The 21,460-nt window shown below is 34.2% G+C and overlaps 4 protein-coding genes and 1 long non-coding RNA gene across 5 annotated transcripts; 3 read left to right on the top strand and 2 right to left on the bottom strand.

Moving 5' to 3' along the window:
* The first annotated feature begins 1,498 nt into the window (after positions 1-1,498).
* Positions 1,499-5,545, top strand: LOC136814433 (lysosomal phospholipase A and acyltransferase-like). The gene is made up of 6 exons (XM_067070980.1): positions 1,499-1,631; positions 1,868-2,024; positions 2,757-2,977; positions 3,210-3,392; positions 4,225-4,388; positions 4,931-5,545. Exons 1-6 carry the CDS (start codon positions 1,532-1,534, stop codon positions 5,330-5,332), a joined length of 1,227 nt encoding a protein of 408 aa, XP_066927081.1. The 5' UTR covers positions 1,499-1,531; the 3' UTR covers positions 5,333-5,545.
* Positions 5,546-6,251: 706 nt separating this feature from the next.
* Positions 6,252-10,415, top strand: LOC136814464 (lysosomal phospholipase A and acyltransferase-like). Its single transcript, XM_067071016.1, has 7 exons — positions 6,252-6,282; positions 6,470-6,584; positions 7,025-7,181; positions 7,745-7,965; positions 8,740-8,922; positions 9,257-9,420; positions 9,739-10,415. Exons 2-7 carry the CDS (start codon positions 6,488-6,490, stop codon positions 10,126-10,128), a joined length of 1,212 nt encoding a protein of 403 aa, XP_066927117.1. The 5' UTR covers positions 6,252-6,282; positions 6,470-6,487; the 3' UTR covers positions 10,129-10,415.
* A 2,411-nt stretch (positions 10,416-12,826) lies between these two features.
* On the bottom strand, positions 12,827-13,757 carry LOC136814470 (uncharacterized). The gene is made up of 3 exons (XM_067071022.1): positions 13,565-13,757; positions 13,260-13,344; positions 12,827-13,119 (listed from the first exon to the last, which is right to left on the bottom strand). Exons 1-3 carry the CDS (start codon positions 13,683-13,685, stop codon positions 12,891-12,893), a joined length of 435 nt encoding a protein of 144 aa, XP_066927123.1. The 5' UTR covers positions 13,686-13,757; the 3' UTR covers positions 12,827-12,890.
* A 232-nt stretch (positions 13,758-13,989) lies between these two features.
* Positions 13,990-15,807, top strand: LOC136814465 (ankyrin repeat and ELMO domain-containing protein D-like). Its single transcript, XM_067071017.1, has 4 exons — positions 13,990-14,060; positions 14,203-14,989; positions 15,229-15,313; positions 15,552-15,807. Exons 2-4 carry the CDS (start codon positions 14,215-14,217, stop codon positions 15,730-15,732), a joined length of 1,041 nt encoding a protein of 346 aa, XP_066927118.1. The 5' UTR covers positions 13,990-14,060; positions 14,203-14,214; the 3' UTR covers positions 15,733-15,807.
* Positions 15,808-18,193: 2,386 nt separating this feature from the next.
* LOC136814437 (uncharacterized) lies at positions 18,194-20,757 on the bottom strand. Its single transcript, XR_010847634.1, has 2 exons — positions 19,575-20,757; positions 18,194-18,763 (listed from the first exon to the last, which is right to left on the bottom strand). It is a non-coding gene; the product is annotated as an uncharacterized lncRNA (long non-coding RNA).
* Positions 20,758-21,460: the final 703 nt, after the last annotated feature.

A 21,460-nucleotide genomic window follows, 5' to 3' on the forward strand; every position in this document is an offset into this window, starting at 1 on the left:
AGTTGTTTTTCAACTGTTTTTCACCCTGTTTTTTTATTTCATTTTTTTCATTTTTTCTTTCGGATTAGGGTCTATTTCACAAATCATGACGTCCCGCTAGGGGCTCTCATTTAAAAAACGTGACGAGGGGGAAGGGGATCCTAAAAAGGCAAATTTAGAGTGATGTAATTATTCAGTAGACCTGTTCTTGTTTCTGAGACAATTCTGATTGGTTATTACGAATGCCGTTCCGACAGTGGAAACCCCTTCCGTGAAGCTATTTGATTGGTTCACACGGCTTAAAATTACGTCATATTACTACTTTTATAAATGGTACCCTTCATCCAGTAGTAAGCACTGAGAGGCTTCTGATTACTGATGAACTAAAATCTTTAGCTACAAAATTCTATTTAGACAAATACAAAGCTGAAGACGAATAATCTTTGTGTGTGTGTCTGTGTGTCTGTGTGTGCGTGTATTGTGTGTGCGTGAACTTAGTGTGTTTTCCCAGGGTGGGAGGGGTGGGTGTAACAGGAAGAACTTTATAGATAAAACTACTCAAAGAAATTGTCATAAAATAAAAGTAAAAATATTTCTTATATTCATTATTTTGTTGTCACTATTAATATTATGATAATCGTTTAATCATTTTTTCTTTAGTTCTGTAATAATTGTTCAGTTTCTTTTAGGTTCCCCATTGTATTAGAGAAATCTTCATTTTTTTTTGTAAGGGGTTATCCTGCTGTGTTGCAGCGAAAATATATTCAATTCAATTCAATTCAATTCAGATTGGCGTTTACTCCAGTCAATTTTCAAAGGATAGGAAACCCCTTATGAACATGAAAATCCACAGCAAAAAAAAGAGCTTGTGAGTAAACGTCAAACAGGTTTAAAATTTAGAAAATGGAGGAAAACTATTTCCGAAAATCTGGAAATCAGAGCAATTTTCTTTCAAAAATTGTGATATCTGGGAAACTGTTTTCCCAAAATCGGAAAGTGCTATGAAAAAACATTTTCAAGACTTGCATGTCGACAATGTGGAAATGGGTGAGTCTAACACCCTATTATGCGTTTGAGTTGGTACCACTGAAAAAGGTAGTGCAATCCCCTAAAGGACTGTGGAGATGTAATCATCAACAGCAACAACAAAACACTATATGCATAGATTTATAAGTTTATCATTCACTTGAATCAAATTCTGACTGACACAATTTGTCCTAAACAATAGTGAAAGAAAAGAAAATATGTTATAATATTTATTGCAAACTGTCAGACTCATTGCCTGGAGGATATCAATAGACGATATCGGCTTAACGAAATTCTCCCCGAATGATTACCCATGATGCATTGCGCAAAAAAATTTAGTAAGTCAATATAGTAATCATTCGAGGAGAATTCGTTAAGCCAATATCGTCTATTAATAGACTTTCTGGAATTATTAGGAAGAATTTTAGTTTTTACTTCTGTTTACTTTAACATTATATACTTGGAGATTTACAAAGAATCAAGTTTTCTAATGTTTTCATGTTAAAATGCTACTATTTTACAGATAATGATATACAAAAAGAGTCTTTGCTTCAAATGTTTACTATCCATTGCATTCATATGTTTGGCTTTTGCTCATATTGAGATCAAACATCCAATTGTTATTGGTAGGTTTTTCTTCAACTTAAAATTGTTTCATTTATAAGATTGCGTCTAAATCAATTTTGTTACATTCGATTAATAAATAAGTTCAATGAAATACTTGAATGGGACAAAATTAGCTCAGAAGTTCATTTTAATTAAAACGAATTCTTTATACTGTGGTCAATTTTCATAAATTAATACAAGAGTATAATGTTAAAATGTATCAATCAAAATAATGAAGAATTTTTTTTTTAATCAGTTCCAGGGATAGGAGGCAGTCAAATCGAAGCCAAACTTTCTCGCAATGCTTCCACACATTATTGGTGTTACAAGAAATATCAAGATTACTTCACAGTATGGTTGAGCATCGAAGAATTATTCCCTCTGTCACGTGACTGTTGGATTGACAACATGAAGTAAACTAATAAAAATAATTTTTTAGATTATCTTTAGTGTTTATTATTCAATTTCAATTTCTAGGAAGGTAGTTACATTAGTTTTCTGCCAAAAACTAGTTCACCTGGTATGTTTCCCTCAACCTACTCAGGATGGCAATTATACATTTGAAGTCTGTGCGCCTGTTTTTGTTAATCCTTTACTTGCAACGCCTGAACACAACAGAGTAACTGTGTATCAGCAATATAGCTTGCATAAATAATACCTTAAGGGAAAAATTTTCGCGAGAAGAAATTTTCGCGGAATTTAATTTCGCGAATCAGAGTTTCAAAATGGCAAATTTCGCGGAATTTAATTTCGCGAATGAGCCAATTTCAAAAGTTTCACGGAATTTAATTTCGCGGTTGAGGGAATTATTTGTCTACGAAAAGCCCTATTTTGCCCTAAAAAGACCAATTTTAGGGGTGATTTTTTTAATTGTGAGAATATTTGTGTTTCGCAGAATTTAATTTCGGGGTTTAACCATTTTGGTGTGTTTCGCAGAATTTAATTTCGCGAATTATGCCCAAATTCGCGAAATTAAATTCCGCGAAAATTTCTTCCGCGAAAATTTCTTCTCGCAAAAATTTCTTCCCTTAAGGTAATATTCAAACATTGATTTTTTTCTAGGTGAGAGTTTTCTCAGAATTAAGGACCTGTATGATTAAATAGGATGTAACAGTCTATTAAAAAAAGGCATTATTCTTGTTTAGGCTGACTTACAACGAGAAGGAAGATCGAATGGAAAATACTGAAGGTGTTTTCACCAGAATTCCTGGGTTTGGAAACACATCTGGCATCGAATGGCTGGATCCTTATGTGCATGGACCTGGTATCTACTTCTTCCCTTTGGTGGATTCATTAACCAGATTGCTGGGTTATGAGCGTGGAAAAACTTTACGATCTGCTCCGTATGACTTCCGCTACCATCCTGGTAAGATGTTATTCATTTACTTCATCTTTTCTTCTAGTTGGGATTTTTTAATGGATTTTTTGTATGTGACTGTATGGTTTATTATGAGTGTCAATTTTCTTGAAAATCATTGTTACATGATGATACATCAAATCGGCGACCATTAAATTGTTTTAAAAGAATTTTGTATAAGGCTTATTTTGATATGACATTTAGATAGCAATAAGAAAATTTGAAATTCGAAATCTTTCAGGAGATGCTGGTGATTATTTTGATCGTTTGAAGAAGTTGATTGAAGAGACGTACATGATGAATGGAGAGAAGAAGATTATGTTGCTTTCTCATAGCATGGGTGTTCCTTACTCCCTCAACTTTCTTCATCGACAAACTGAAGAATGGAAAGAAAAATATATCGTGGCATGGACCACTATTTCTGGTATGAACAGTTCCACTTTTATTTGATGTTCGCCACTTTTATTTGAAATATTGAAAGTTCTTTCGTCTCAGACGTATTGTAAATAGGCTTTTCTAAAGCTTCAAGAATGTGCTAATTTGTTGTGTAAAAATTTTGCTTTGATCACTGTATTCATGATATGCACCATTGCAATGTCATCCGTTCCACCCAATAGCTGATTGGTTGAAAGTGACGTATTGACTGCTTTTACGTCACTTCCAACCAATGAGCTATTGGTTCCATGACGTAATGTCAGAAGACATTGCACTGGTGCATATCATGAATATCATGTTCATTCATAAACAAAAACAGATGAACTTATTCGTTACAGTGGCTTCTAGCTATTATAAAGATTGGCTCATACTCTTCTGCTTATTTCTTCCTCGTCTTGGTGGTCCAGGTCTTAAACATGATGACATCATAACCTTTCCCACGTGGCATTAGTGTATTACAAAGAGGATATTATTTTAGTGTTGAAGAAGGATTAACCTCGAATTTTGTTGGATCTAACCGCATGCAATGTAGCTTCCTCAAATTTTGTAATGTAATCTATTCATGATATACACAATTGCAATGTCTTCTGACATTACATCACGGACCCAATTAGCTGATTGGTTGTAAGTGACGTAAAATCAGTCAATACGTCACCTTCAACCAATCAGCTGTTGGGTCCGTGGAAGACATTGCAATGGTGCATATCATGAATTCAGCTTGCCTTCTCGCACATGCGTGGTCGTTACTTGACCTTGGGTAATATTTCTCAATACACCCCTCACTAACTGGTCATTATTGTATTAGTGTATATTCTTTTTAGGTGTATTCGGAGGTTCTATGAAAGCTGTGAAAGCGTTCATATCTGGTGATGGATTTGGTATTCCCAAAGTGCTTGATTATCCAATCACATTGCGAGCTTTTCAACGAACATTCAGTAGTTTACCTTACATCCTTCCTGATGAAAGTTTTTGGGCCAAGGATGAGGTGTGTATAGTCTTTATGCCAATAGAAATTTCAGACGGTCTTTGATTTTCACTGCTGCAAAAGAATTTACATAATTCTACTGAGCAGTCTTTGAGCTTTCTTATTTGTAGCTTTTCGGCACATCATTTCACTAGAGCACTGAATTATTCGAAGTGATATACATCAAGTATTAATTTGCTTAGTACGACTCATTTTGTAAAAGATGGCGAGGTTAATTATTGATAGATATTTTGCGACGACGAATTTAGTTTCCCCTAAGCCTTCATTTATGCTATTTTGTACAGTTTATCCCAAAAAGAAGATAGACTTGCCCTAAAAATCAACTTTGGTGCTAGAGCGAATTTCCGTTTTATTTTTCGTTTTCAAAGCAAAGTGTGTAGACTACGTGAGGAAAGCCTACCTTACTTTCCTACTTAGCGCGAACGAAGGCCATGTGAAGCCCGTTCGTCGTCGCGAAATATCTACCGATACTATTATGTATCACTATATGTCTTTCTCACAGATTATCTTTTTCCCTAACAACCTTTCGTACTTTCATCCAGGTCATCGTGAAAACGTCGAATCGGACATACACAGTACACCAATACGACGACCTCTTCAAAGACATGGGTTATCCTCTAGCAAGTAAAATCTATGCAAAGACTCCTAAAGCGTGGTCAGAAAAACCTCCTAACGTCAAAATGTTTTGTTTTCACGGGAGTGGTAAGGACACTCCCGGTGTTTTGAATTACCGAGAAGGATATTTTCCGAATTACACACCGGACATAACAATTGATGATGGGGATGGGACGGTGAACTTGCGGAGTCTTCAAGCGTGTCAGTTGTGGAGGGAAAAACAAAAACAACCAATAATTTATGAAGAATTTTCTAGAGGTGAGCATAATGGTGTTTTGGGTGACGCTCGGCTCATCAGGTCCATCATTAAAGCTCTTAGTGAAGATTGATAGTCTCATATCTTTAATACATTTGTGTAAATTCATTTTAATCTATATACCGTACTTCACTATTATTTTAACATTTTTTGTTGTTTAGTATTTAAAACATGTAGTATATTTTTAGTCAGTATTGTCTACTTTTTGAAAACGTATTTAAATGGACGGACCATTGTGTAAATAAGCAGGAATTTTCTATCATAGAAAAATATATTTTTAAACGAACTTTCCAAAGTTTTCTCTCAACTAAAGTTTTTATTCATCATAAGTTATTAAATACTCAGAAGATTTGAATTGTGACATGCATTTTCCAACAACACTGAACGTAATTTTCAAAATAAACATTTTGTTGACTAAAAATTTGTTTTGAATAGAAGGACAAAGTATTGCACGAAAGTCACATAAGCTGCCTCCTTCATTGTCAAAAATTATATACGGTCTAAAGGTTTGGGGACACGAGAAGTTTTTTTCGCGTTGGTGCAATGCAACATGCTCCATCCCAACAACATGAAACACTTTCTCGTGTCTCCACCACATTTTTCTTTTAATAACATTTGTGCTTCTCTCACTTTTGTCCCTGGCACAATGGAGCAAAATTGATTCGAATCAATTTTGCTCCATTGTCCCAGGTACAAAATCAGCGTGTCTTTTGGTTATTTCCATCACTTTTTGTCTCATTAAACAAAAAAAAGAAACCATGGGACACGCACTTTCTTTCTTGTGTTAGTGAGATGGAGCATGCGAAAAAAACTTCTCGTGTCCCTAAGCCTTAAGTTTTTTTGTTTGTTTATTTCTTTTCAAACTTTTTTTAAATTGACTTAGGGAATGTTTTATTTTGTGGTTTGCGTGTGTCCAAATAGTCAACATATGACGGCGTCGTGACTTTGAAAGAAAAACATTCGCTGGCACATGTAGATTTGAAGAAAGCTGATCTCAAAAGAGCGTCGTGAGGAGTTGTGAGGGTAAAATTATCAAATGTTATTTTACTTTGCATGAAAGATCTCTTGTAAATCTACTAGCATTTTGTTATTACAGAGAGTAATGCCTTAATTTGACCTTTGATGTTGGATTGCCTGTGACATGATTATGAACTTTTAAACCCTACCTCATTCACATCAATTTCACATTTTATCTTTATATCCCTCGTAGAGACATACGACAAACACAATGAAAGTTACATACCTCTGCTCACTGGTCTTTGTGTTATGTTGTCTGTTTGATAAAACACTAACAGATGCTCAAGAAATCACTCCTATTGTCATTGGTAAGCCTACATATTTTTTCCTACTACTGTTTTTTTATACTAGCAGAATCTGCTTCGATTATAACTTGGCTCTTTTTAAGTTTTCATTAATGATTGTCTCTTCTTTAAAAGTTTAATTTGCAAAGTGACCAAAATACTTTTTACTCAAAGTTAAACGAGGGCTGACAACGTTAATTTCTTTGTGGGACTTTCCAAGTTGAGAAAGCATTATCTTACATTTCTAATTGCAAAATCTTCCTGAGAAAATTAACTTAATAAAGGGATATAACGCTTTTACTGCAAAACTTTCCAATAATTGGCTTAAAATAAAAACGTTAGAAAAAAAATGTTGAAAATAAAATGTTAGAAATAATCCGTTACAAAGACCAATACTCTGGTCAATAACCTCAATGGTGTTTACATCTCAATCATAATCTATCCATGTGTTTCTATACTTTTAGTACCAGGAATCGGCGGGAGTCAGATCAATGCCAAGTTGAATAAAAGTTCTTCCAAACACATTTACTGTTACAAAAGTTCCAGTGATTGGTTCACTATATGGCTCAGCATCGAGGAATTGCTTCCATGGGCTAAAGACTGTTGGGTGGAAAATTTCAAGTAAGTATTTTATCAGAATGTCCACTTTTATCTTGAATTTCGGCAAGCAGAAATTATTTTTTTCACGAACTAATTTGGCAAATTTCAGTCGTCGCATCGTTCATTAGAATTAACCATTGGTAGTGTTTTCCAATTATATTGGCATTGAATTTTGTAATACGATGAGATAGGAATATAATTCTAACTCAAGTTTTCTGAACTGAGGTTGACTTTTAATGCACTGGCTTGGCAGGTCGATGGCCGCTGTGAACAACCCTGGAATAGTTCAATTTGATTCACTGATTGACAGTGTTTTCCCACGATCTTGGGGTTGAATTCTGATTCTTTGAGACTAGTTTAGGTACAAACTTATTCTTTTTTATGATTTTTGTTTTTGATGCAGGTAACTGCAAGTTTATCGCTATTTCTAAAAATGATAAAGCGTATTGGTTAAAAACCCAAATCTTCTGTGTTTTTTACACTAAATTCTTTGAAAAACAAAAATCATAAAAAAGAAATAAGTTTATACCTAAACTACTTTGAGACAGGCGTGTAAAAATCAAAACAAATAAATCTCTTTCCAGGTTGCAATGGAACGAAGAAAACGGACGGATGGAAAATGTTCCTGGAGTTTTCACGCAATGTCCAGACTTTGGGAACACAACGGCTATTGAATGGTTAGACCCGTCTGTTCACGGACCTGGTGTTTACTTTTACCCTTTAGTGAATGGTTTGGTCAAGAAGTTCGGATATGTTCGTGGGAAAACACTCCGTGCTGCGCCTTACGACTTTCGTTATGATCCAGGTAGATTACGTTTTTCCTTTAACTCACTCCGTGTCAATATCATAGAGAAGATCGGGTGCCGGGTGTTAGTTTGACTTTTTGAAATCATTATTTTTGTTCAAACTTGATGGAAATGACCATGATCCCAAGGAAAAAGATTTTGACATTTGGTTTGTGTATTGATGGAAATAGATCGCAAAATCAACAAACTGCTCCTTATTAAGGGCTCTGACCATATTCAAAAAATAGATTTTTGTATTTGAACATAAAAGTTTTGTTTCAGGTTCCTTTACACTTTTAACAAAGAACTGCCTTTAAAAATTGCTTTTTACTCAAATCCCTTAAAAGTTATTAAGAATCTGTTTTTCTATGAAAAATTGGTCAAAAAGCACTTTTTTCAAGATTTTCCGAAAATATATTTTTAGTTCGGTAAAAGATACACCATCTATGTACCTCAAAAGTTTTTTCGAAATATTTCTTTATCGCCGAAAATAAGCTTTTCAAAGTTGAAATACTTTTCGTTGCAAAAGTCTTCATTTTCTTCTTCATTAAATTTTTTCTTTGAGATTCTTAAATTTTTAGACTCAAGGATAGTTGACGTAACAGAAAATGTATAACATGCCACAGTTTTGTTAGCTTTATCAGGCAGAAATTAATATTTTGTACGTGACAAATATTAAAATTTACTATGGTCAGAGCCCTTAATTAAAGATGAGAGTAAGGAAAATTTGGCGGAAAAGTATTCTTTTTCCAAGATTCACATCGCCATTAGAACAACTTTTTTTTTGTTTTTAGGATCGGCTGATTTTTACATGTTACGCTTACAGAACTTGATTGAAGAAACATACAAAGATAACGGCAACCGAAAAATCCTTTTGCTGTCACATAGCATGGGAGCTCCTTATACACTACATTTCTTGCATGGAGCTTCGCAAGAATGGAAAGATAAATATATCAAATCGTGGTTCACTGTCTCAGGTATCAAAACAACTTCTCTGTTTACATTTCACTGATCTAGTATATGACATTCGTTGAGTACTTCGAGTTGACCAGAAGACACATCACTTAAATGTAATATGATTCATCTGTCCACAATCTCTGAAGTATTGCATTACCTACTGGATAACTCTAATTCTGTCTCGATGAACACCCCTGTGTCACAGACCCGGTGAAACCCCCGACCTACGTGAAAATCTGGCAAAATTTCGTCTTAGAAAGAGAAAATGAGAATAAAAAAGATTATTTGAATCGCTATAAATGTAACCCGCCCTTTTTCTTTGAGCTTTCAAACAAATTGTTTTTCTTTTAACAGGAACTTACGCTGGGTCGACGAAAGCTTTGAAAGCCTACATCTCAGGAGACGGTTTCGGAATCCCTTCGGTTCTTGATGAGCCTCTGATGCTGAGAAGATTTCAAAAGACGTTCTCCTCTCTGTTTTATATTTTTCCTGATCCTTCTTTCTGGCCCAAAGATATGGTAAGGCTCTCTTCATCTTTTTCTAAAAATTCTCGTTTCTTTATGACAAAAAGTGAAGATTTTCTATATTTATTTGACCAACAATTTGAATTCTTAACTTTCATAAAACATCAAACGCTGATTGTATTTATATTTCTTTTTTTTTGCGACACACGCAAGATCTCACTAATCATGTCTTACATACAAAAAAAATCCAGAATTGTCTGGTAATGCCGGAGAATCAGGTAAAATGGCCATGAAACATTTTTTTTTAAGCTTTCATTATTTTAGATATTTTTACTGCTACGGAATATAGTTATTTTCAAACTTATGTTTCAGGTGGTAGTGAAAACATTGAATGCAACTTATACCATCAATGAATATGAAAATTTATTCCAAGATCTCCGTGATCCCATATCCAGTAAAGTTTTGAAATCTGTGCCCAAATCCTGGAACGATACAGCACCAGGTATAAAAGTGTATTGTGTCCACGGCACGGATGTTCCGACGTCGGAAGTGTTGACTTACGGTGACAATTTTCCCGACGCGACGCCGACTATCACAACAGGTGACGGGGATGGAACGGTCAACCATCGAAGTTTAGAAGCATGCAAACGGTGGAATGGAAATAGTGACGTCACTTATAAAACAATCAAAGGAGCCTCGCATAATGGAATTTTGGGGGACCCAAAACTTTTAGATTTCATGAAAGAAGCCTTATTTGAATAAATGTGATGGAGGAAGAAATTGGGTAGAGTTGAAACAAGGAGACAACATATTAATAGGGAAATTTAGATTAGATTTTTAAAGTTTATTTTTGGTAAGTCATTTTTGAAACATGTACATAATATTTTAGGACCATTCAATACTTTTATCAATGGACGAGAAACTTTTGGGGATTGAAAATTAGTTTCAAATTTTTTTACGGTAGGATTTTGTAAATAATGAAATTGATCGAAATAATATGCTTACGATTAACATTTTTGTAAAAGTATAGTATAGACTGTGCATAATAACGATTCCATTGTCCAGTAGTCTGAATCGCAGCCTTCTACAAAACCGCATGTCCAGTAGTATTAGGTTTTTACTGGGAAAGTTTTCTACTCTTTTCAGGGCGCGTTTTATGATGACGCGATTATTCAACTCCTGCAAATAGGACTTTTAAGTTTTGCAAAAGTAAATTTTGAATGCTTTATCTGGACAATCTTGTAATGTCGATGAATGGTAATGGGGTAGTATTTGGCTTTGGCTATCTAAAATGGTAACATTAATACATCCAGATATAAACTTTGATAAAGAGCAAGAATGGATTAATTGAGCGTTTGAAATTTCGTAAAATGTTTGGTTTCCAACGTACATTTGCTCTAATTATAGCTGTTAAATGGGTTCCATACTTCTCACGGTTTTAGCTTATTTGTCGATGACCAATTCTTTATTGTTTCTTATTCAATTTGAGGATGCTGATACTCCGGGGGGGGGGTACCAATGTTGCGAGCTGACGGGGGGGATGCCGCTTCAGTTTTTGGCTGTTAATTCAAAGGGACATTTTTAACCGGAAAAAAATTCTTTTTGTTTGAAATTACCAACGACCTAATAAAATAGATAGACCAGTATCCTATTGAAATTATCCGCGTAAGAATGATAAAAAAATTAATGATTTTTTGCATCATTAAAATGTCATTCCGCGTGCAAAAGTATTTTTTTAAGATTAGCTATTGGTTGATATTGATCACATGACCTAAATTTTGTGAATATGTTCTTAATTTCAAGTCAAACTTTTAGGCTTAAAAATTAGTAAACATTGTTAAAATTATAACATTTGTATTTGGATAGTGTTTGTGTTTTCTATCTTAAGAACGCACCATGAACGCACGTCTATTTTCTTAGTTAGAGTCTTTCAAAAATGTTTATGTTCTTAAAGAAAATGCGCTGAAAAGCGCAACAGTGTTGTCGAAAAATATTGAAAAATATCTTGTGAGAAAGATGATTAAAAATGCGATCAGACGTAAGCAAAAAAAATCGAAAATTATATTTATGGTCAGTAGAAATTCGATATAATTGATTTTACACCATTTAGAGATGCTTGTAAAAAGTCTAATTTCTTTGTAATATGACTTACGCGGACGGTGGAAAGACGGCAAGATGAAAGAATACAAAATGAATAGAAAACAAAAGATTTTTAAGAGCCATTGCATGAAGTTCTTGGTCTATCTATTTTATTAAGTCGTTGAAATTACACACCCTGTAGAGATCAATTTTCAGAGACAATATCGGTCGAAATATATTGAGAAATTTGGTTAATTCCTCGTTTTTAGCATTTTAAAGTTTGGGCGAGAAAGTGGCTTTTGGGCTATTAGTTAGATTTTATTGAACATCTCAATTTGGGTGTGGTCTATAGACTCCCAGCCCATATTTTGAGCCTTATTGAACTGTTATTGAACTTTTGGATCCAAAATCGATTGCGGCTATAAGATTTCGTGGGATTTTCCCTTTTTCTTAAATCTTATGGCCTTTAATTTCAAAAGTTTGAAGTGGGTAAATTTAGATTGCGAACCAGTAATGCAAGAACCAGTAAATTTTGGCTAACGATGAGACTTTCTTTATCTCTATCTCTTTCTAGTTCTCAAGTTTGAATAATCTTGAATTGTCTTATTAACATGTCTTACTCAATCATCAAGTTTGAGAGCCTAAGTCAGCTACTTTTATTCATTTTCAAAATGTAAGGCCGTTTCAGCGAAAACCTGACTAGCAAGCGTCTGTCTTTCCTAGGACACAGGAACGCGGAAATAGTGCTTATAATAATAAAGAGTTCTTATAAAAATAGAAATTGCCGCGGGAGAGTGGTTTGTATTTGTATTCATAGTCTAGCAAGCTAGACGACTAATTTATACATAGTAGAAATAAAGCAAAAAGTAATGAATGGAACAATTTTAGTCGTCTAGAAACCTTTGTGCACTAACTCCAAACAAAAGAAAAGTGTCAATATTGCAATTATAATTTTTTCCTGCTCAAAATAATTCTTGAGAAAAAAAATATGTGTGGATTTGTGTATTGAAAGTTTTTCATTTGAGTTGATTTCGTTTTGAGAGTTTATTGTTGCTTGATAAATTGTTTTCTCGCTACGCAAGTTTCTGCGTAGCTAGCCCCTTTATCTATAAGGCTGGAACACCGGATTCTTCCAGTCGTTTATACAAACTAAATCCCGTAGTATTATTATTAGTATTGGTATTATTAGTATATACACGCATTATAAACGACTCCAGTCTATTGTATTCAGTGAACATATAAAAAAATAGATCCTATTGCAAGTTTAATCTGCGGCGAAATACAACGACGTAGTTTAAGGTTTCAGCGAAAACCTGGCCTTGTATTCTTAAAAAATTGTTCTATCAAAGTGTGTATAAGGACAATTGAAAACAGACATTGCTGAAGTGTTATTTGAACGGTAAATTAACAGAAAATATTCTCATAGCATAAAAATTACAAGAATTCTAAAAAATTGGCAACATCATATTTAATGATTTAGCAGAGTCTTTGGCTTCAGGAGCTGCTCTTCTCAAGACAAAGCCTCTACAAACTCCATACTCATTGCGGTTGAACACTTTGTAATTGACGCAGAATTCGGTGTTAGGATCGTAGTAATTTCTTCCGCATCGGACTTTACGAGAGTAAACTTTGCCACGGTAACATTTTTGAGATTTGCTGTTGTAAGTGGTAGACCTATAAAAAATTGACAAAGGTTCCAAGGAATGTTTCTAACTTGAAATACAAAAACTAATATTTTGATCCCAAAAGTCTATTTTGAGGTCCTATTTTCAATCAAGTGACGAATGTTTGAACGAAACAATAGCTTAGCTCACCCACAACAGCGATGGTAGGGGAGTGCATTGTAGAGATTGTTATTGCAGCATAATTGCGATGAAGCATCCATTATTTGCCAACCACCTGAAATGAGGAAAAATTTTTGTCAACAATTACAGTAATAAGGGAGACTTTCAACATTTTCAATTCAATACTGAACAGTAAATATGATGTTTTGGGGGAAATATTTATAAGGGCTCTACCGAAATTGTGAGACAGGGATGTATTTTGTTTTAGGAAAATCAATACTGTATTACAGTAGCCAAATTAGCGGTCGACTCAGGAATATATGTTCTTTACTTACAATAGGTGTACTGGATGTTGGTATTCAAGAAGGTGAACAAATTGTTGTTGTTGTTGTTGTTATTTCCAGCAGCTACCAATATCATCAACGAAAACGCTATCAAACACTCGAAGAATCCCATGCTTGGTCAGTTTGTGATGCTATGTTCGCGTCAACCTCCTTCTCCTGTTCACATGAAAGACTGATGCTACTTCATTAACAAAGATCCTCTATTTATTTTAAACCATACAGTTTTGATATGCCATCTTGGGAATTCTGCATGCATTTGTATCAGCAAAAAGGTAATCTAATATAACTTTTATAATCATTAGAGAGCAACTCATTTGGGAAATGGCATATTCCCAGAACTTGAAAAGTGAAGACGTTTTGAATCCATTGGGAATTTATTAGAGATAAGACAGTAATAAGGTCAACTTGTATAAATTGGAAACAATATTAGATTGAGCAAGCGTCGAAGAGCATCACATCAGCCACAGAAATTATTCGTGTAGATCAGGTAAGCTTCTAAATCCTTTCCTAAATAAAGTGGAATTTGTTTATTTTTCAAATTTAAAGGTTTTTCTTTGGATCAGAATTTAACTTCACATTACCATTACTATTACAATCATGAAAAATAAATTATACTTCTATGTTTCCAGATAATCATCAACATGAAAACACTGGCAATATTGTTGATATGTGTCGCGGCCACATCTTGTCAAAGAGATGAGCGTTGGTACCCGGTGGACAACTCTAATGAACTCCATGCAAGATACCCTATTGAGGATGAAGAATACAGAGAGTCGCCGTTTGTTTCAGAAAGGAGGTATGCTGATCCTTTCCAAGAAAACGATATGATGCCAAACTTTTACGAAGAAATCGACGAAAATGTGAAGGAGAGAATCACAGGATATGAAAATGTGCCAGAAGTTTTTCCGATACCCAAAGAAGTTACAACATCGTCTACAACTACTGGCCCTACCAAATCTGATGCGTCCACTACAACTGCCGGCCCTACTACAACCGAATTACCAAAATCATCTCGTATGAACTTTACTGGCCAAGTAAGACCTGGAAATCTCACTCAAAATTCGCAAATAATGAAGTCGAAGATTTTAGACAAAGATTTTGAAGACTACCTTCAAATGAAGGAACAAGAGGATCCCCTTTGGTTCAAAATACACAAACACAGACGACATCATAACAAGAATGTCAACATCAATCATAACTCGAATGTCAATATTAACTCGAATCACAACTCCAACTCGAATCACAACTCGAACACAAATGTCAATGTCAACCACAACCATAACTCGAACGTGAACATAAACTCCAACCATAACTCTAACACCAATATCAACTCGAACCATAACTCGAACACCAATGTCAATCAAAACTCTTTTAGACCTTTCTACATTGGCAATCTCCCAAAACAATGGCATATTTGTAAGTTATTTCATTCACAGTACCAGAAATTTCTCTATAAGGAAAATTTTGAAAGGAATTACAAAAAGCATCATATTCATTGCCTGACTACCAAAAAAGTCGTTGCCTGCTGTACTTTATAGCTTGACCAACTTATAAAAGCAATAAAAGCAATTAACATAGCTATGGTCAAAGGTAGTTCTCTCGTTTGTCTGAATTGAGGATTTCGAATTGACTTTTTGCAATTTTGTTTCAATCAGGTGGTGGATACATCATCGACCAATTTTCGCAATTGTGTTGTCAGGGTAACCCTGTGAACAAACAACCATTTTCCAAGTGCTGCGGGTAAGTTGCATCGTTTTTTCAAATTCAATTGGCTTACAATGCTTGGTTTTTCATATATTTAACTGAAGGATCTATCCGATTTCGGCCCTTTCGGAGCAGCCTTTCTTGCATTTTCATGAGTTGTTAAGGCTTTAGAAAACAAAACAAGGATTGCGCTTATGAAAATGGATTTATGTGGAATGGATTCCACAGATCAGCAATACTTTTTAAAACCATTCTATTTCAATTTTATTTTCAGCTCTGGACTTTACAACTTGATCACGGAAGATTGTGTTTCTGGTTCACCCGTTGCCAAGAAGCTCCCAGAATGTGGTTCTTCCAAAACAACGTATGATGCTTTCAAACAGTTTTGTTACCATGGCGATGTCTACACTTATGAAAAATATATCGAATGCGACGGTTCTTTGTATTATGTATAATTTTGTATGTAGATTTTCATGATTTATTTGAATATATATTGGAATTCTTTTTTGGATAATTAAATGCACAAACTACGCTTTCTGTTGTATTTCAAGCCAGTTAAAGTTCACTTCACAACATCCCCTTCTCACAGACTCGGTGGGATTTTATCAGTCAGTGGAAATGGAAATGACGGACCAAAACTCGATGGAAATTGTTTTCATCTTTTTTATGTCTGGGAATTTTAATTCCATTGTTTTTAGCCGGAAAATTCAGTGGGGGTGGAAAAAATTGCACCATATTTTGCAGTGAAGATTTGCTGATCTGATAATATTCAGCGGGAAGATATTGTGGGACTATGAGAAAGGGGTGTTTTGTATATCTTCGGCGTTTGAATGTAAGATTTTTTACCTCAAAAATATTTTGATAAGTTGAATTGTGAAGAGAAACCATTATCTATAAACCATTAACTATATTAGACACTTTGTCGTTTATAATCCTTTTAAATTTGAACAAATCAAACTTTACCTGATAATACCCCTTCTCATGGACCCGGTGGGAAATTTTTGACCAGTGGGGTGGAGATAGAGATTCCGTTGTTTTTATGACTTGGGATTTGAATTCTATTGTTCAACTACAAAAAACCAGTAACAAACTTTTTGGAATTAAAATGTTCTAGGTGGAAGATTTTCGAAAAGGAGGCTAATACAGCAGAATTAGGGCGAAAGAGGAAGCTTTCTAAACCGTTTTCCCAAAAATCAATAAGTGGGGGGGGGGTTGGAATAAGAATATCCCGGGTGTATAATTTTCGAACAATTAATATACAGATTCACAGGCCCAATAAATAGATTTATCAGAAAAATCCGGATTATTCAAATATTTTACCATTGATTTCTTCACTGTTAAATATTTCACAAATATGAGCACACTTTAGATGATTCATTCCATTCAAGAATTGAATTGTATTTCAATTCGTACAAATAGAATAGACTCTTAGTGTCGCTGGGAGATGAACTTCATTTAAGAGAGGCAAGTTTAACAAGATATTCTGCTCTAACTTAGTTTAATCTAAAACTATTTCCGCCGTCCATAGCCTATGATAAAGAGAGCCTAGAAATTCCGTCATTATCGGTAGAAAACCCTAGCCTCATAAAAATGCCGAAATTTTCGAAACTTTAATACCCTTCCTTTTTTTGGGCCTTACTTTAAATGTAATTTGAATGAACGTACCAGGAAAAGATAAATTTTGCGGATGGAAAACTATTTTGACCCTTTCCGATTGCATTTAAGTCATTTTTAATCTATCAAAAATAATTTTGGCTTGGTTTTAACTCCTTGACGTCCCACCAGTGAAATTTTGTTCTCTCAGGAACGATATTTTCGGCTGCAGGTACCAGTTTTGATTGAGGGCCTAATTCAAAGATTTGGCAGAGCTTTCCAACGGTGCCAAGCATTAAGGTTTAGCAGAGGAATGTAAAGAGATGGAAATACAGCTTCTTGAAAACAATGGAAAAACGGCTCGTCATATACCAGGTCTCTTGCCCTTAAAGGAGTTTATGTCGAGTAAATAGGTTTCTTTTGTTGTCGCTATAAAAAATCTGCATAATTAGCGTGTTGTGACAAAATTCTTTTGTTTCAAGCCTGATTATGCGCAAACTTTTAGGGCTTATATTTTGGGTACACCTCTCCTATACGAAAAGGTACCTATATCTTCTTGCTCAGAATTTCCTAGCGATTCTACTGATATAACCGCATCATGACCGCACCATAATATGGAAAGCTAGAGCTCGACAAAATTATAACTTCATCTTGATTTTACTCGACTTCTGACAGTTTTACAAGAACCAATCTAATATCATTGCGTTAAGAATTTCTTTTGTTATACATTGGTAAAAATATTGTTCCTTATTCTTAAAAATTGAACTAGTAATCGGCAAAAAAGGAAAAACAAATTTTCATTTTTATCGTCAAATCATGTAGAAACCGTCCGATTTGTATGGCGAGCCGTCTTTTCTGGACTTTCATTTAATGACCTAATCAACGTTTTTACAATAGAATTTTCAATAGAAGTGATCGTTGAACTTTGAGTAATCAGAAAAGCTGTTTTTCCATCTCTTTACATTCCTCTGGGTTTAGCTATCAGCAAAGCCGAAATGATTGGATTGAAAGTTTAAGCATTGAAAATTTTTGAAAATTCGATTTTTTATTTAGCTTTTTGAGAACGTCAAGGAGTGTTTATTTAGGCCACAGATAAAAATCCTTATCAAAATCCCAATTGGGATAGAAGTTTTATTGTTCCAAGGTTAAAAAAAATCCAGTGGGGATGGTTTTGGAGTGCAATTTTCTTTAAAATTTTAGATGGTTAAGAGTTTAATGCAGTCTTCCAATAGATAAGGAATTTTATGGCTGTGTTTTTATGTCGCACTTTATCAGTACTTTTATTTTCAAAGTGTTGGGAAGCATGTGGAAAAATTATAGGAATAAAATTCAAGTATATTTTCAATTTTTAATATAAAAAATTATAAGAAATCTCAAATTATTTACAAAGTGTCATAACATTTAGTTTACCAAGAACTATTAACAAAAAATCGCGACAAACGTGCAAAATGCCAGTGACAGGAGAGAATCCAAACAAAATCTTCCATTTGATCATGAAATACTTTTGGTTTTCTATGAAGAAGTCTCCATTTTCACTGGATGCTTAAAACATAAATTTCATCAAATGAATAAGTTACCCTCTAAAATACATGAATGCAAAATCTTTCCAAAAAATTGCATGACGGTCGTTTATTCATGAGTCACATTTGCCCAGAATGCATTGAGGCATTACATCGATTAGGTACGGTACACACTCGGTTCTTTAAACAAGGACATTTCAACAAGAATAGGGTCTGTATACACGTGCAAACAACAAAAACAGAAATGGCGCATAAAATCACAACGATTGCCATAGCGTTGTAACCAAGCAAATGTTGCGATTTTGTTCAATGTCGGAATCTTCAATACGGCGTTATGGAACGAAGTTTTCTTCACAAGGTGGTCATAGTTAGCCTTGAAAAAATGAAAACATTACATCAATATCGAAGGTGTGTACGAGCTAATCTAGCTCTCAATATCTATTCTCCTTACACATTCTGGAGACTGAGAAATCAGTAATAAACTTTACTGCTCTGGTTTGAAATCCCCCTCTTGGAGTTAAGTGATGTAATTTAGAATCTACTGAATTGAATGAAAATTGCTAATGGAAGCAAGAAAAAGGTGTCAAAAAGGAAGAATTATATGAATGCAATTTGAAGTCTATTCAACTTTCTAAGCTGTGTATTGAGGGATTAAGGTATTCGAAGAAACGGGCTGAAACAAAAATTGTTAACAATTTGAGAGAAAACAAAAAGGTATTAAGACAATTCTGCAGAAAATAAACTTTTCTGGTGCCCAGGTGATGAAACACGCATTCAGGGTACTCTTCCCATGCTTTACATTCAATTATAACAATGTTTTACTCCCAATATAATTGAATTCAGAGAGTGACTTTCTTGATTCTTTTGTCATGGTTAGAACGTATATACATAGTTTGTAATAAAAGTCCTTAGAACGTAGAAAGTCCGTAACCCCGTAAAACTCTTAACAAATAAAGATAAAAATCGAATTGCTCAGTTAACGTTATCAATATTTCTCTTGGATTGGTCCAAACTGTGATCTAATCACGTGACCAAAAGTGAGCAAAACAAACTAAATTTTTCAACGCAAGTTAGAGTTAGAGACAGTAAAAAGAAACAAAACTCTTCAAGACCGAGGTATTTATTACGGGCTATGTTAGAGGTATAATTTCGTCAAAAGGTCTTTATGAAAGAGAAATGCTTACTTTTTACGATCCAAGTAATGAATAGTTCCTATCTTCTTGAACGTGAAATTCCGAGAATTCTCGCCATCAACCAAACACCACCAAAAACATAGACTCAGTTAACGTTAACAAACTGACAATTCCAGTACATCAAAGTGCTTCCTTTCAAAATTCTTCTTTCTCTCGCTCACGAAAGAAATATTCGAAAAATCAAGCGAGGGAAGGCAACACACCCTGCCAAAATAGTTTCTTTTACACCAATTCATTCACAAAAAAGAATAATCAAAATCGAAGAAAGAATAGGTAGCTGCTAGCAAGGCAATACCTCCATTCAAAAAATTCAATCAAATCAAACAGTTCTTTAGTTTAGTTGAATAGTCTGTTTATGACATTTTGATTTTCTTCAAATAAGCGTCGTTCATTCAGCATTATTCAGCAGCTGTTTTCCACATCTACCATTTTGAAAGTCGTGCCGAGTTCTTCTTCAATATGAATTTAAAATACAACAATAAGAAAATGATACCTCTATATACAATAGGTATGTTACAAATACCTCAGAAAAAAAATCTAACTACTTTTGCTATTTACACTCAATATAAATCAAAATTGATAAAAATCAGTGACAAAAATCTTTTTTGGGGGCTTCTTTTCGAAATGTTAGATCCAGTTAGGCAAAAGAAACTGTTGAAATCCCCAAGAAATTAAATTTATATTTAAAATACTTCAAAATTTTATCGCGCTGGCTCACAAAAATAAATCTCGTTAAATTAAATTCGTACCGGAAAATTATAAATCCACTCGTCAATCAAATAATATACATATCAATGTTTTTACAATACAGTTGTCTTTTAGGTTTTTAGTTTTGTTTACAACCTAGATAAGGTTTTGCATTGAAAGTGAGAGTTTTGGGTTGGTTGACCAACTTGGAAACAACTTCTCATGACAAAACCTTGGACGACCATCAAAGAGCCAGCCACTAGAACCACTGCAACGATTACAATCTCAAGCATCTCTCCCTGTCGAGGGTAGACTATTATTGTAGAAAAGACGATCCAATTGGTTAGTTGTCTTGCAGTTCACAAAAACCTCTCTAATTGACTGTATTTCGTTTTTTATGCCACTAAAACTTTTTAACTTGAAAATTTTATAGATTTCAACAAGAATAACTCTGTGCTTTGAAAATAATAAAATTGGTAACTAGCATATCAAATGAAGAATCATACATATATTTTTGTGGTGTTTTTCCATGATTACCTCCATCGTAGAGATCCCATTCAACATTTGATTCATGTTTTAATCCTTACAAGGATTGAATAGGATTCCGAGTGAAGCAAGGATGAATCACTTTTTCATCAATTATTAAATTTTCAACAATCATAAATTTTTTCCCTGGCAAATTATTTTTAAGAAACTCAAGATTTCGGAGATAAGCGCTCAGAAACCCTAAAAATAAAGTAAATCGACTCCCTTTCGGAGTTAAAAAAGGGTTTATAATGGTTTTCAAACTGTCGATAAACATAAAGGCTAGAAATTTTCAAATCCGAGTTTTTTCTCTTTGCATTCCTGGTATTAAGGAAAAAATATTCGTAATAAAAACATCAAAATATTTTCGAAGTTCAATACTTAATACTACTAGTAAACTTATTGAGATTCTGATAAGACTACATGTAGCTTTCTGGCAGGTGGATTATGCAATTACCTTAAAAGATTGCAATTAATTTCTGAGTTAAGTAAAGTAATATTCATGATTCTAAGTAGCCATCAATTTCACCCGTTGGATCGATTTATGCAGTTAAACATTACGTGAAATAAATGTCCACTGGAAACAATATCATTGTTGCCATAATCAGTTATATAATATTTTACCAAACCTCTTCGCATACTTTTATCCTATTACGTATAAAGCC

The sequence above is a fragment of the Clytia hemisphaerica genome, unplaced genomic scaffold, assembly GCF_902728285.1.
Source record: "Clytia hemisphaerica strain Z4C2 unplaced genomic scaffold, Clytia hemisphaerica genome assembly, whole genome shotgun sequence".
NCBI classification, from domain to species: Eukaryota; Metazoa; Cnidaria; class Hydrozoa; order Leptothecata; family Clytiidae; genus Clytia; species Clytia hemisphaerica.

Bases quoted from the DNA above. Each gene is read 5' to 3' on its own strand.
- LOC136814470 (XM_067071022.1), bottom strand. From the start codon at position 13,685: ATGGGATTCTTCGAGTGTTTGATAGCGTTTTCGTTGATGATATTGGTA. The intron at 13,345-13,564 runs GTAAGTAAAGAA...TCCTCATTTCAG, and splicing joins CAACATCCAGTACACCTATT to GTGGTTGGCAAATAATGGAT. The intron at 13,120-13,259 runs GTGAGCTAAGCT...AATTTTTTATAG, and splicing joins CCCTACCATCGCTGTTGTGG to GTCTACCACTTACAACAGCA.
- LOC136814465 (XM_067071017.1), top strand. From the start codon at position 14,215: ATGAAAACACTGGCAATATTGTTGATATGTGTCGCGGCCACATCTTGT. The intron at 14,990-15,228 runs GTAAGTTATTTC...TGTTTCAATCAG, and splicing joins CCCAAAACAATGGCATATTT to GTGGTGGATACATCATCGAC. The intron at 15,314-15,551 runs GTAAGTTGCATC...TTTTATTTTCAG, and splicing joins CCATTTTCCAAGTGCTGCGG to CTCTGGACTTTACAACTTGA.
- LOC136814433 (XM_067070980.1), top strand. From the start codon at position 1,532: ATGATATACAAAAAGAGTCTTTGCTTCAAATGTTTACTATCCATTGCA. The intron at 1,632-1,867 runs GTAGGTTTTTCT...TTTTTTAATCAG, and splicing joins CAAACATCCAATTGTTATTG to TTCCAGGGATAGGAGGCAGT. The intron at 4,389-4,930 runs GTGTGTATAGTC...ACTTTCATCCAG, and splicing joins GTTTTTGGGCCAAGGATGAG to GTCATCGTGAAAACGTCGAA.
- LOC136814464 (XM_067071016.1), top strand. From the start codon at position 6,488: ATGAAAGTTACATACCTCTGCTCACTGGTCTTTGTGTTATGTTGTCTG. The intron at 6,585-7,024 runs GTAAGCCTACAT...CTATACTTTTAG, and splicing joins AATCACTCCTATTGTCATTG to TACCAGGAATCGGCGGGAGT. The intron at 7,966-8,739 runs GTAGATTACGTT...TTTTGTTTTTAG, and splicing joins CGACTTTCGTTATGATCCAG to GATCGGCTGATTTTTACATG.